This window comes from Boleophthalmus pectinirostris, unplaced genomic scaffold (genome assembly GCF_026225935.1).
Source record: "Boleophthalmus pectinirostris isolate CB_2022bp ecotype Guang Dong unplaced genomic scaffold, ASM2622593v1 HiC_scaffold_9, whole genome shotgun sequence".
NCBI classification, from domain to species: domain Eukaryota; kingdom Metazoa; phylum Chordata; class Actinopteri; order Gobiiformes; family Gobiidae; genus Boleophthalmus; species Boleophthalmus pectinirostris.
In genome coordinates, this window is record NW_026571541.1 from 37,239,555 (window position 1) to 37,254,992 (window position 15,438).

A 15,438-nucleotide genomic window follows, 5' to 3' on the forward strand; every position below is an offset into this window, starting at 1 on the left:
ACGAAACTTTTCACATTATTTATTTATTTATTTATTTATTCATTGTCGATTGGATGAATTGTAAAGTTTCTGTCTGATGTCGTGAAGTGTTTTATATTTATCCTCCGCGGCTGAGAACTTTCCGTGTCCGTCACAAGTCGTTCTCTCGTTTTTGGGGGTAAAAGTGGGTCTTAAAGGTGCACTGTGTAACTTTCTGGTCAGGGCGGGCGTCGTCTTCTTGTTTCTACGTCATCGCTCTGCCTGGAATGTTCCGCAGTGTGACATTAACACAGCTCTACTTTACATTTATTCAGTGACAGGTGGTTGTATAGAGTCAAAAATACCAAGAAAACAGACATTCTGACTCTGAGCGGGGTCGCCTCTCCACAGATCTGACCTGTAACTGTCTGGAATGTTTCACAGTGTGGCATTAAAGCTTTCTATCGTCACGGAGATCAAACCAGACCAAGTTACAGGTCAGATCTGTGGAGCCAGAACGAAGGTATTTTTGAGCTATAAAACTACCTGTAACTGAATTAATATGTAAAGTAGAGCCGTTTAAAGTCACACTGCGGAACATTCCAGGCAGAGCAATGACGTATCCATAGAAACAAGCAGGTGACGGACCCCCAACGAAGTAGAGATCCAAGAAATTACTCGAGTAAAGGTGAGAAAAGTATTTGGGAAAAGCACTACTGAAGTAAAGGTTTCGCTGTGTAACTTTTCTCATGGAGAGTCCGTCACCAGCTTCTCTCCACGGAGATGTTGCCAGGAATGTTCCGCAGTGTGGCATTACGCTTATTTATCTCTACGAAGACGGCAGGTGACACCACAGGGCCAAGTTACAGGTCGGATCTGTGGAGAGGCGACGCCGCTCACAGTCACAATGTCTGTTTTTGTAGATGTTTTTGAGCGATAAAACCTGCACCTGTAATTGAATAAATGTAAAGTAGAGCTGTTTAAAGTCACATTGTGGAACATTCCAAGCAGAGCAATGTCGTATCCATAGAAACAAGCAGGTGACGGACCCTCAGCCAAGTAGTAGTCCAAGAAATTACTCAAGTAAAAGTATTTGGGAAAAGCACTACTGAAGTAAAGGTTTCGCTGTGTAACTTTTCTCATGGAGAGTTCATCACCAGCTTCTCTCCATGCAGATGTTGCCTGGAATGTTCCGCAGTGTGGCATTACGCTTATTTATCTCTATGGAGAAAGCAGCTGACACCACAGATCCAAGTTACAGGTCAGATCTCTGGAGAGGCGACGCCGCTCACAGTCACAATGTCTGTTTTTGTAGATGTTTTTGAGCGATAAAACCTGCACCTGTAATTGTAGAGCTGTTTAATGTCACACTGCGGAACATTTCAGGCAGAACAATGATGTACCCATTGAAACAAGCAGGTGACGGACCCCCAAGCAATTAGAGATCCAAGAAATTACTCAAGTAAAAGTAAAAAAGTATTCGGGAAAAGCACAATTGAAGTAAAGGTTTCGCTGTGTAACTTTTCTCATGGAGAGTCCGTCACCAGCTTCTCTCCACGGAGATGTTGCCAGGAATGTTCCGCAGTGTGGCATTACACTTATTTATCTCTACGGAGACGGCAGGTGACACCACAGGGCCAAGTTACAGGTCAGATCTGTGGAGAGGCGACGGTCACAATGTCTGTTTTTGTAGGTGTTTTTGAGCGATAAACCTGCACCTGTAATTGAATAAATGTAAAGTAGAGCTGTTAATGTCACACTGTGGAACATTCCAAGCAGAGCAATGTCGTATCCATAGAAACAAGCAGGCTGACGGACGCCCAACCGCAAAGAGTTCCACAGTGCACCTTTAACGAATCCGTTTTTGAGCTGTGCAAAACAAAAATACACCGACGTGACGATGACTTTGTCCTTTTTCTCGTCCCCGCAGGAAGTGCACTCGGGCGAGATGGACACGGACTCCGCCTACATCCTGTTCTACGAGCAGCAGGGCGTCGACTACTCGCAGTTCCTCCCGCAAATCGACGGGAAGAAAATGGCCGACACGAGCAGCATGGACGAAGACTTCGAATCCGACTACAAGAAATACTGTGTTCTCCAGTGATGAGTCTTCCACGAAACTCAAAAAAAAAAAAACAACAACTCAAAAACTCAAACTACACGAGGAAAAACGACTGATTTTTCTTGATTTGAGGAGCTCTGACTCGTTTATAATCAGTTATTTATTACACCAGATGCCCTCCCGTAGAAAATATTAACAATCACGGATAAAATTTGTGGATTTGACGTCGGAGATTTTGGAGATTTCCTACGCGAACGCTCTGCTGTCTGACAACAAAAACATACCTTGAAACGGACTTAAACTTGTCAAAACTGCTCAAATCAAGATCAATATTTCGTTTTACTTTTGTAGATATTCTGTTTTTGCTATGAAAACTTTAAAAAGTCTTCAGACTCTTCCCTCGGACTGTACAGACGCGGCGGAGGAGGAACGGCGGACGGCGGCTGGTGAAAACGGGAGAGTTCTTCTGGCACTTTTTTTTTTTTTTTTTTTTTAGTCGATTTAGTGCGGAATCGTCGGTTTAAAGCACTTTTTCTGAGCTCTACAAACAAAATCTCCTCTTTCCTTTTTCAGTCATTCACCCGAAACTCGTGTAAATGAATGTATACGCCATGTCCGTGATGTCAAAGTGTCGAAAACGTGGGTTATGACGTCGAGAAATGTCTGTGCCGTGATCCGTTTTAGTCGATGCACAAAGGCCAAAACGAGCACAACGGACGACCCTTTGCTGAGTCGAAAATTGTTACTTAAAAGAGCGTTGTGTAACTTTTCCGCTTTAGGGTTCGTCAGTTGCTTCGTCTGGTATGTTTCACAGTGTGGCATTAACCCTTTCTGTCGTCATGGAGACCAAACCGGACCGAGTTACAGGTCAGATCTGTGTCAGAATTAGTGTTTTTTTTAGGTATTTTTGAGCGATAAAACCACCTGTAATTGAGTAAATATGTAAAGTAGAGCTCTTTAAAGTCACACTGTGGGACATTTCAGGCAGAGCAATGACGTATCCATAGAAACAAGCAGGTGACAGGCCCCCAACCAAGTAGCGGTCCAAGAAATTACTCAAGTAAAAGTAGTGTTCGGGAAAAGTACTACTGAAGTAAAGGCTGTGTAACTTTATCGGTGGAGAGTTCGTCACCAGCTTCTCTCCATGGAGATGTTGCCTGGAATGTTCCGCAGTATGGCATTACTCTTATTTATCTCTACAGAGATGGCAGGTAACGCCACAGGGCCAAGTTACAGGTCAGATCTGGGGAGAGGCGAGCCCGCTCAGAGTCAGAACCTCTGTTTTTCTAGGTATTTTTGAGCTATAAAACCACCTGTAACTGAATAAATCTGTAAAGTAGAGCTGTTTAAAGTCACACTGTGGAACATTTCAGGCAGAGCAACGACGTATCCATAGAAACAAGCAGGTGATGGACCCCAAACAAGTAGTGATCCAAGAAATTACTTAATAAAAGTAAAAAAGTATTTGGGAAAAGTACTGCTCGAGTAAAGGTGAGCTGTTTAAGCTTTTCTTGTAGAGGGTTGGCTGGAATGTTCCAGAGTATGGCATTACGCTTACTTATCTCTATGGAGACAGCAGGTGACAACACAGTAAAGCCAAGTGACAGGTCAGATCTGTGGAGAGGCGAGTCCACTCACAGTCGCGGTCAGAAAGCAGATTTTGAAGTTATGAGTAAAAAAGGCAAGATGGATACGACTTAATGCCACACCGGGACATTCCAGACAGAGCAATAACATCTCCACGGAGACCAGAAAAGCTACGCAGCGCGCCTTTAAAGAGAAACAATCATTACGTAACATCGGATTTAGAATTTGACGGAAAAAAAACTCGAAATAATGCGCAAAATTAAAGTGACAGTGTTCAAAAGCAGTGGGGACTACGTAGACCATGATCCTTTGCTCCGTTTCAACAAGAAGAAACGATATTAAAGCTACACTCTGTCACTTTTCCAGTGAAGGATCTTTGCCTGGAATGTTCCGCAGTACGGCATTACTAAACTCTGAGCTACTGACAGTAAGAGTGCATGCTTTTCAACGTCGAGATTTTTTTTTTTAAACGCACAACCGTTTTTGAATAGACGCGAAACGGATCGGTGTAATGCCATACTGCGGGACATTACTGGCAATGCAATGAACAGCGTCGCCATGGAGACAACCAGGTAGACAATCCCCTGGCGGAAAAGTTACGCAGTGCAGCTTTAAATCCAAATAACACCGGTTAATCTAAACGAAAAACGCAATTGTAGTAATTTTGGAGTTTTGGCGTCTCAGCAAACGGTCGACTGTTTATCAAACCTTCAAACTCAAATCCTTTTTTTTTTCTTCTTCTTCTTTTTATCGAAATGTTTTATATTTGTGTCATCCTCCACTACCTCACCTCTCCCCCTCGCCCACTTCGGCCAAAATCTCCACGAAATTCAGTATTAAAAATGTAAATTAAAGGTTCGATATTACGCGAAAAATTGACTTTTTGGAGCTTTAAAGTCGTGTTAAAATGTTGTTTCCTTCCTCAAAAAAAGACCTGGATTTGTGTTTTTTTTTTTCATTTACACATGTTTTAGTGACAGTTTATTTCTAGTTTTTCTACATCTCCAAAGCTCAAAACGCTCTGCTTCAACTTGTGATGTCATAAAGTGGTAGTTTTCGAGTTAAAACACAGTGAAGAAGAACTTAAATCTGCAGAGTTTTTTGTGTTAAACTTGTGTGAATGAAACAAAACACAAATCCAGGTCTGTTTTTCTGACGTGGAAACGATATTATAACATTAAAAAAAAGCGGAATCTGAGCTCTTTAATTTCTCCTTTCACATTTCAAACAATTTTTAGCCAATCGCAGCTGCCAAAACTCTATTGTTGTTATTTAAATTTTAGTGCAATGTCCCCTGTCCGTGTGTTACGAGGCTTGGAGCTGTGCCATTATTTCAAAACGATTTTTAATACCTGTTTTAAAGATTTATTTTTATTGATCTAAATTATTTTCTGTTCCAAATTTTCAATAATATTTTTTTGGGTTTTCCAGAAATTTTCATACCCAGATATTTAAAAGAAAAAAAAAGAAAGACAGTAAAGTGATTGTGTTTGAAGAAAATGATAATCACAAAAAAGTGTCATTCGTAAATCGCTAAATTTTGTGTAAAATTCTGTAAACAAAAACAAATCTGGGTATGAATTTTTTGTTTTGTATCGAAAACTGAACTGTCCAAACTTTGACTGTGAATGATTTCAGACCACTTTTGTAAGATTATTTTTTAACTTAAAGGTGCATTTTGTAACTTTTCTGGTGGAGGATCCTTCAAATTCTTTGCTTTTCTCCATGGAGATGCTATTGCTTTATTGTCTGGAATGTTCCGCAGTACGGCATTAAACCTTTTTATCTTCACGGAGACTAAAACACACCAAGTTACAAGTCAGATCTGTGTCAGAACGTCTGTTTTTCTAGATATTTTTGAGGTTTAAAACCACCTATAATTGAATAAATGTGAAGTAGAGCTGTTTAAAGTCACACTGTGGAACATTCCAGGCAGAAAAATGACGTATCCATGGAAACAAGCAAGTGTAGGACCCCCAATCTAAAAGTTACACAGTGCACCTTTTAAATTTGAGAGATTTTTTTGTGTTGAAATCACACTTTTGAGTTGGTAAAACTGTAAAACTTCGCGCAACAAATCTGTCCGAAATTTAAAGAGGGGGTGACTTCTTGGCGCTTTCTCCCGTGTTCTAACGTTGTTCCCTCATCAAAAACATGTCTGAGTCATTTAGGGATCTCTCTTGGGGCCTATTCAAACTCTCCCACGTGACAACTTAACACGAAACTGCGCACAACAACTTGACAAATCTGATGCGATGTGCAGTAGTTTCATTAGTGTGATTGTGTTAATAGCGCTCTGAAGGGGGAGCGAAGTAGCACGGGGAGAAGTTAATGCCCCACAGAAGTAAAATACCCCCTCTTTAAAATAAATCTACAGAAATTCTCAAACAATTTATAACTAAAGTTTTGGAAATTTAAGCAAAAAAGTGACTTCCAAATTGTGACGCGAGTAGCAATTTTCCGTTTTCGTTTAAAGTGACACTATGCAGCTTTTCCGGGGAGGGCCGTCCTGGAGCCTCCTGCTCGTCTCCATGGAGATGTTCAGTCGCCTGGAATGTTCCGCAGTACGACTTTAGACACCCCTATGTCACGTTTATTCAGTTGCAGATGTCGTTTTTTTTTTTACTACTTAAAATTCGTGAAAAATAGTTCTTAATGCGAGCGGGGGCCGTCTCTCCGCAGATCTGACTCGTAACTTGGCATCTCCACGGAAACGAGGCGACACGACACCACCAGGCCAAGTTACGAGCTGCTTCTGCGGAGAGGCGACCCATATTTGGCGCAGATGTGTTTTGTCAGCGATAAAAACACGTCTAATTTAATAAAGATGTAAGGTAATGCCAGACTGTGGAATATTCAAAGACATCTCCATGGAAACGAGCAGGTGATGCAACACCGCTCCATGGAGATGTTGTGTCGCCCGGAATGTTCCGCAGTATGACATTAGACAGTTCTGTCTCACGTTTGTCGTTTTGTTACTTGGAAAAATTTGCTTTCTGACCACGAGCAGAACCACCTCTTCGCAGATCTGACCCGTAACTTGGTCTGCTTGTCTCCATGGAGATAAACAGATTTGACGCTCTACTGTGGAACATTCCAAGTCTTCCAAGGAGCAGACGATCTTCGAGAAATGTTGCATAGTGGAGCTTTAACTGTATAATAAGAATGATGAGAAAACTGTTTTACACAACGAATATCCCAATATCCTACAAACTGTAAAGCTTCACTATGTAACTTTTCTATTGAGGGGGGTCCACTACTCGCTTGTCTCCGTGGAGATGCTATTGCGTCGCCTGAAATGTTCCGCAGTACGACATTAGACAGTTCTATCTCACGTTTATTCAGTTGGAGATGGCGTTTTGTTACTTGGAAAAACTCGCGTTCTGACTGCGAGCAGGGATCGTCTTTCCACAGATCTGACCCGTAGCTTGAGTCTGCTTGTCTCCATGGAGATAAGCAGATTTGATGCTCTACTGCGGAACATTCCAAGCCTTCTGTGAGAAAAGTTGCATAGTGAGGCTTTAACTGCGTGACTAAAACAACTAGAAAAAAAAATAAAACTGTTTTACGCAATGTATATCCTACAAACCGTAAAGCTTCACTACGTAACTTTTCTATTGTTGGGGAGGGTCCAGCACTTACTTGTCTCCATGGAGATGCTATTACGTCACCTGGAATGTTCCACAGTATGGCATTAAACACGTGATTTCTTCAACTATTCAGCCTTTTCGTCGCTCTAAAACGCAGAAAAAAACCTGCTTTCCTAACACACGCGGGCTCGCCTCTCCACAGATCTGAGCCGTAACTTCGAGTCGTGACCTGCTTGTCTTAATAGAGATGTAAGATTAATGCCGTACCGTGGAATATTCCAGGAGAAGCAAATACAAATTACGTAACACAGCTTTAATTTGCGAGCACAAAAGTCGTTTAAAATTCCGCAACTTTTCCCGTTAAAAAGACGAAATATTTTGGCTTAAACCGTTAATCGCCATGGCAACTGTCCTGTTTTTTTATCATTCTGAAACCCGTGCATAATCTGTTGTGAATCTGAGTACGAAATTTGACCCTTTTCGTTTCTTTCTGTGTCATGTTTTTTTTTGTTTTAATGAGTTCGGTCCAATCACTGTGAACTGTTTCAAAATAAGAGTCCTCCCTTTGAGCTGCTGTATCTGACGCTTTTATTTTGAAAGGCCGTCAGACAAACTCCCTGTACAAATATTTATGCTTTATTTTTATTTTTTTGTCGCATCTTTTCTTTCATTTTCTCTGAACTCTGGTGTCAAAAGGGAAAAATAATAATATTCTCGATTCACAAAATTGCGAAATCTGCCAAAAAATTTACTCCTTTTCTCTACGAAATCCCACACTGCTCCTTTAAGCACACACCAAAACTATACACTTTAAAGCTTCACTGTGTAACTTTTCTGGTGGAGGGTACGTCACAGTCTTATATTTTCAGGGTTTTTTTAAATTATTATTTTTTGCAGTTCTCACATTTTGCCTGTAGGCGGCGCCACACTGTCATTTTAAACACGAATATTGTTCTTGTTGTGAATTCAAAGCCACACTGTGTCACTTTTCTGGTGAGGGGTCGGTCATGAGCATCTGCTTTTCTGCTTTGCCTGTGTCTCTGTCTCCATGGAAACGAGCAGGTCGCAGCAAGTTACGAGCTAGATCTGTGGAGAGGCGAGCCATACTCAGACTAAGAATGAATGTTGTTGTTTTTTGTTTTTTTTTTGTCAGCGATAAAAACACATCTGATTTAATATTTGAGTGATAGATAATGGTAATGCTGTACTGTGGAATGTTTAAAGGCGTCTCCACGGAAACGAGCAGCTGACATGAGATAACGAGGCCAAATAACTCGTCAGATCTGCGGAGAGGCGACTCATACTCAGAGCAGGAATGCATGTTGTTTACACGTTTTTATTGTTAACAAAACACACCGCTTTAATATGAGGTAATGCCGTACTGTGGGATATTTAAAGGCGTCTCCATGGAAACAAGGAGCTGACACGAAATGATATCCCTAGGGCAAGTTACTCGTCGGATCTGTGGAGAGGCGACTCGAGCTCAGACTAAGAATGCATGTTGTTAGAGTTTTTTGTCCGAGATAAAAACACATCTACTTTAATACCTGAGAGATAGAAAAGGTAATGCCGTACTGTGGAATATTCGAGGGAAAGCAACAGCGTCTCCATGGAAATGAGCAGGAGACGCAACACCACTAGGTCAAGTTACTAGCCAGGTCTGCGGAGAGGCGACCCATATTCAGCTCAAGAATGAATGTTGTTAATGTGTTTTTATTGTTCACAAAACACATCTAATTTAATAGATAGATAAGATAATGCCATACTGTGGGACATTCAAAGGCATCTCCATGGAAACGAGGTGACACAACGCCACTAGGCCAAGTTACGAGCTAGGTCTGGGGAGAGGCGACTCGCATTTGGCGCAAATGTGTTTTGTTATCAGCAAAAACACTTCAACTTTAACAGATAGATAAGGTAATGCCATACTGTGGAATATTCAAAGGCATCTCCATGGAAACAAGGAGCTGACATGAAATGACATCACCAGGCCAAGATACGAGCTAAATCTGTGGAGAGGCGACCCCTATTCAGCGCAAATGTCTTTTGTTAGCACTAAAAAACACTTCTACTTTAACAGATAGATAATTTAATGCCATAGTGTGGAATATTTAGAGGCATCTCCATGGAAACAAGCTGCTGACATGGCATCACTAGGCCAAGTTACTCGGCTGATCTGTGGAGTGGCGGCTCAGACTGCATATTGTTAGGGTATTTTGATTTTGAAAAGACAGAAGAGGTAATGCCGTACTGTGGGATATTCCAGTTAAAGCAACAGCGTCTCCATGGAAACAAGGAGGTGACGGACCCTGTGCCAGAAAAGTTACACAGCGCCGCTTTAGCTATAAATCTGCATCGCTCAAAACACAAAAATTAACTTACGTTTCTTGTTTCAAATTTGACTTTTAAAATTTTTGAAATCCTAAATCCACTTTCACTTTCAGTTTCACTTTCGCGCCGCATGTAGCTTTTTTCTCACGTTTTTTAGCCAAATCGTGCACAAGTTTCCTTCTGAGAACCTGAAAATTTCACGACTTTTCGAACAGGAGTGCAATGTACTACTGAGTGTAGCGTGTATTTATGTAACGGGCGTGTTAATTTAAGTCTTTTGTACAGCGGAGTCGGAGGCGTCGGCGTTGCACTGACGAAAACCAACCTGTAAATACCAAATGTGTTTTTGTAAATATGAAGTCGAAGCAGTGCCCCCAGCTGTAAATGAGTGAATCTGTGCAAATGTCACCAACAAGATTAAACCACACATAAAAAAAAACACCATCATTGTCTGTTTTTATTCAACTTTTACACGTTATAAGTTACTATTTTCACGGACCGACTTTTAAGGTGTGGCGGATAAATACGACAAAATAAAATGATGCAACCAACGCAAAAACTGTGGTATTTAGAGCTGTAACAATAACCGAAATATCGTGATATCGTATCGTCAAACTTCTTACAATAATATCGAATTACAAGTGTCTCTTTGCTTAAATTAAAAGTTATGGTGCAGCAAAAAAGAGAGAACTACATAGACCATGATCCTTTGCTCCGTTTCAGTGCAGACGACAAGAAGAAACAATTTAAGACCAAAACAACCTCGTCGTTTTGGTCTTAAAATATTCGTATTCACCTGCGACACCTGATCCTGCGGGTTTGTTTTTAATCCGTGTATCAGTTTAATTCAACTGATAAAGAACATTTCCTGTTTACGTGACTTAAACTGTGATGCCGGATTTTTGCGCCGCATACGGACTGAACCAGGACTGAACCAGGACTAAAACAGGACTGAACCAGGACTAAACCAGGACTAAAACAGGACTGAACCAGGACTAAACCAGGACTAAACCAGGACTGAACCAGGACTGAACCAGGACTAAACCAGGACTAAAACAGGACTGAACCAGGACTAGGAAAACAGGACTAAAACAGGACTAAACCAGGACTAAACCAGGACTAAAACAGGACTAAAACAAGGACTAAAACAGGACTAAACCAGGACTGAACCAGGACTAAACCAGGACTAAAACAGGACTGAACCAGGACTAAAACAGGACTGAACCAGGACTAAAACAGGACTGAACCAGGACTAAACCAGGACTGAAACCAGGACTAAACCAGGACTGAACCAGGACTGAACCAGGACTAAAACAGGACTGAACCAGGACTAAAACAGGACTAAAACAGGACTGAACCAGGACTGAACCAGGACTGAAACAGGACTGAACCAGGACTAAAACAGGACTAAAACAGGACTGAACCAGGACTAAAACAGGACTAAACCAGGACTAAACCAGGACTGAACCAGGACTGAACCAGGACTAAAACAGGACTAAAACAGGACTAAAACAGGACTGAACCAGGACTGAACCAGGACTGAAACAGGACTGAACCAGGGACTAAAACAGGACTGAACAGGACTAAAACAGGACTAAAACCAGGACTGAACAGGACTGAACCAGGACTAAAACAGGACTGAACCAGGACTAAAACAGGACTAAAACAGGACTGAACCAGGACTAAAACAGGACTAAACCAGGACTAAACCAGGACTGAACCAGGACTAAAACAGGACTAAAACAGGACTAAAACAGGACTGAACCAGGACTGAACCAGGACTGAAACAGGACTGAACCAGGACTAAAACAGGACTAAAACAGGACTGAACCAGGACTAAAACAGGACTAAAACAGGACTAAACCAGGACTGAACCAGGACTGAACCAGGACTAAAACAGGACTAAACCAGGACTAAAACAGGACTGAACCAGGACTAAACCAGGACTAAACCAGGACTGAACCAGGACTGAACCAGGACTAAAACAGGACTAAACCAGGACTAAAACAGGACTGAACCAGGACTAAACCAGGACTAAACCAGGACTGAACCAGGACTAAACAGGGAACAGGACTAAACTAAACAGGACTAAAACAGGACTGAACCAGGACTAAAACAGGACTGAACCAGGACTAAAACAGGACTGAACCAGGACTAAAACAGGACTGAACCAGGACTAAAACAGGACTGAACCAGGACTAAAACAGGACTAAACTGGTCTCAGTCCTGGTCCTGGTCCCGGTATTTAAACACAAAACCGAAAACTGAAAAAAACAAATCATTAACTGTTTTTTTTTGTTTTGTTTTGGAGACAAATAATGAAGAAAATCGTTGTTTTTTTCATTTTCTGATTTTTGGTTTTATATCGAAAAACAAATGAACGAACGACACTCGGATTTTATTTGTCCGTTTTGTCCGTTAATCACCTCCTGCTCCTGATCTGAACCTGGTGTTGTTGTGAGCGCTAGCCCGGTGCACCTCTCAGTCTACACTTTACACGCTGCACTTTTCGTCTTGGTCCTTTTGTCTCGGGTAAAAGTCGACGTGCACCGGACGCTGCAGTGAAACCACGAGCTCGTCTGGCTCTTCCTGCTCCTCTCATGTGGTCTGTGCTCAAACTCGAGCTCCACAATCGACTCAAGACTCGCCTTTACACCTAAACCAGAGCACACGGGTCTCTGCACACTCTTATTTTAAGTTTCAAACGCTCCGAGCACACAAAATAAGGTAAGAAACGATCACTGTTTTTCTATAAAAGTAATAAATATAATTAAATAATTGTAGAACGAGATTTTGACGTTGCGTTACAACAGACAATAGTTTATCACCTGTCTTCACCGTTATATTTTTACATTTGAACATATGAGTCTGTTTATTCTGATTCTATGTTTATAAATGTTTGAGCAGACAAAATAAGGCAAACAACGTTCACTGTGTTCGTACACGGTTAAGCGATGACAGAATGAAGTACAGTGTTGGGAAGGTGACTTTTAAAATGTAATCCCCTACAGATTACAGATTACAGATTACACACACCAAAATGTAGTTTGTAACGTAATCCATTAAATTACTTACAGTGAGTAATGTAATCTGATTACTCTGGATTACTTGATTTGCTGTAGAGAAGCAAAGACGAGGAAATCTTCACATAAAATGTTTTGTCTGATAAAAGACCTGGTTTTAGTCCTGGTTGAGATCTAGTTTAGACCTGGTTTAGTCCTGGTTTTAGACCTGGTTTTAGACCTGGTTTTAGTCCTGTTTTAGACCTGGTTTAGTCCTGTTTTAGACCTGGTTTAGTCCTGGTTTTAGACTTGGTTTTAGACCTGGTTTTAGTCCTGTTTTAGTCCTAGTTAAGACCTGGTTTTAGACCTGGTTTAGACCTGGGTTAGATCTAGTTTAGTCCTGTTTTAGACCTGGTTTAGTCCTGGTTTAGACCTGGTTTAGACCTGGTTTAGACCTGGTTTAGACCTGGGTTAGATCTAGTTTAGTCCTGTTTTAGACCTGGTTTAGTGTTCGTCAATGAGTGGAATTACCAAAAAAAAAAAAAAAAAAAAGGGATATAGTCCAAAATGTGAAAACAGTAAAATCCCTCTGTTTAATCCATTTATTTCAACAAAGTAACTGTAATCCAATTACCACTCACTGAAACAGTAACTGTAACTGAATACAGTTACTCATCATTTGTACTCTGGTACTTAACTCTGGTACATGTAATCTGTTACTCCACAACACTGATGAGGTATTTACAGTTCACAGTCGGGGAAATTTGTGGGGAAGTTTTCTGTAGAATCTGTAAAAAGTGAAATACAAACTAAATAAAGATAAAACTAACTAAACTAGAATATGAATTACATTTTTAAACATCTTTCATATGTTCATAATGAAAATAAAAGATGATTTTGATAAAAGAGTCAGAATTATAATTTTATTGCACAAAAACGTAATGTTACAGAGTTAACAAAAGCGTCCGATGATTCTTTTTTAAATGTCACAGTTTTTACCATAAACACGTATCAAATATAAAACACACATTTACTGAGATTTTAGATCAATATTTTTGTCTTTTATATAAAAATGTGATTTATTTAATGTAGTTTTGCTCAGTGCACAAATGACAATAAATTAAATATCAGTGTTTTGTTTTTTTTCATAAACTCTTACATAGAATTATAATAACATAATAATAACATTTACTAAATTTATTTTTGACATTTACTATTATTATTATTATTATTATTATTATTATTATTATTATTATTAACATTAACTTTTAAATAGATTTTTTTTATCACTCTTTTGTCTTTATGTAACCTAAATGTTGTTTATTATAATGTTGTTTATTTAGTAATACTTTGTAAACTTTTGGATAAAATTATGATGACAAATTTATAACACGATAACAGATTTGCTATATATATAAATAAATAAATAAATAAATTTATTTATTTATTTATTTATTATTATTATTTTTTTTTTTACATTTACTTGATTTTAGCAAATTCTTTTTTGTCTGTATGTAGTATCTATTTGTTGTTTGTTTTACCATAAACTCTCATATAGAATTAAAATAATATTTTTACTATATATTTTTTTTACATTTACTACATTTTTGATCATCTCGTTTGTTTTTCTGTGGCCTAAATGTTGATTGTTTAGTGATGAAATGCTGCGTAAACTCTTATATATTTATAACATAGTAATAAAACATATATATATATAAAAGATCTGATTTAAAATATACATATCTACATGATTTATACAGACAGACATTTATGATTTTATCTTAGACAAGTTGTTGTCCATTTGTAGGGAGTATTATCTGTTTATTTTGCAGGTCACATTTATCTTTTGTTCTTTGTCTGTTTTTGTTTTCTTTTGTTTCTTCAGACGTTTGGCGTGAAAATGAAACCAAACTGCAGTGAGACGGAGCGACGTCAAGGCGAGTCCGACAACACAGTCTTTGTAGGGAGTTTTTGATATTTATTAACTTACAGTTGTAGTATTATCTTTGAGATGTTGTACAGTTGTAGGGAGTATTATCTGTTACATAATGGTGAATATTTGTGCAGTTGTAGGGAGTATTATACATTATATAAGGGCGAGATGTTGTACAGTTGTAGGGAGTATTCTCTGTTACGTTTGGGTGAGTTGTTGTACAGTTGTAGGGAGTATTATCTGTTACATTTGGGTGAGTTGTTGTACAGTTGTAGGGAGTATTATCTGTTACATTTGGGTGAGTTGTTGTACAGTTGTAGGGAGTATTATCTGTTACATTTGGGTGAGTTGTTGTACAGTTGTAGGAGTATTATCTGTACAGTAGTTGTTACAGTAGTTAGTAGTAGTAGTATTATTGTCTTTTTGTACAGGTGTAGTATTGTTGTAGTTGTTGTACAGTTGTAGGGAGTATTATCTGTTTATTTTCATGCAGGTCAGGTTTTCTTTTGTTTCTTTAGACGTTTGATGTGAAAATGAAACCAAACTGTAGTAAGACATCAGGGTAGTAGTAGTAGGTAGTAGTAGTAGTAGTAGTAGTAGTAGTAGTAGTAGTAGTAGTAGTAGTAGTAGTAGTAGTTTTAGTAGTAGTTTTAGTAGTTGTAGTAGTAGTAGTGGTAGTAGTAATAGTTGTAGTAGTAGTAGCAGTAATAGTAGTAGTACTTGTAGTAGTAGTAGCAGTAATAATAGTAGTAGTAGTAGTAGTAGTAGTAGTAGTAGTAGTAGTAGTAGCAGTAGCAGCAGTAGTAGTAGTAGTAGTAGTAGTAGTAGTATTAGCAGTAGTAGTAGTTGTTGTAGTAGCAGTAGTAGTTGATGTAGTAGTTGTAGTAGTAGTAGCAGTAGTAGTAGTTGTAGTAGCAGTAGTAGTAGTAGTAGTAGTAGTAGTAGTAGTAGTAGTAGTAGTAGTAGTAGTAGTAG

The 15,438-nt window shown here is 39.3% G+C and overlaps 1 protein-coding gene across 3 annotated transcripts in view; it reads left to right on the forward strand.

Moving 5' to 3' along the window:
* usp32 (ubiquitin specific peptidase 32) overlaps window positions 1-9,964 on the forward strand; it is a 112,972-nt gene extending 103,008 nt beyond the window's left edge. For 2 of the 3 annotated variants that reach the window (XM_055148097.1, XM_055148098.1), the window contains exon 35: window positions 1,889-9,964. In XM_055148097.1, coding sequence (XP_055004072.1) covers window positions 1,889-2,062 — 174 coding nt within the window. In that variant the 3' untranslated portion in view covers window positions 2,063-9,964. The remainder of the gene's footprint in view (window positions 1-1,888) is intronic. The other variant, XR_008631500.1, reaches the window with a different exon arrangement.
* Window positions 9,965-15,438: the final 5,474 nt, after the last annotated feature.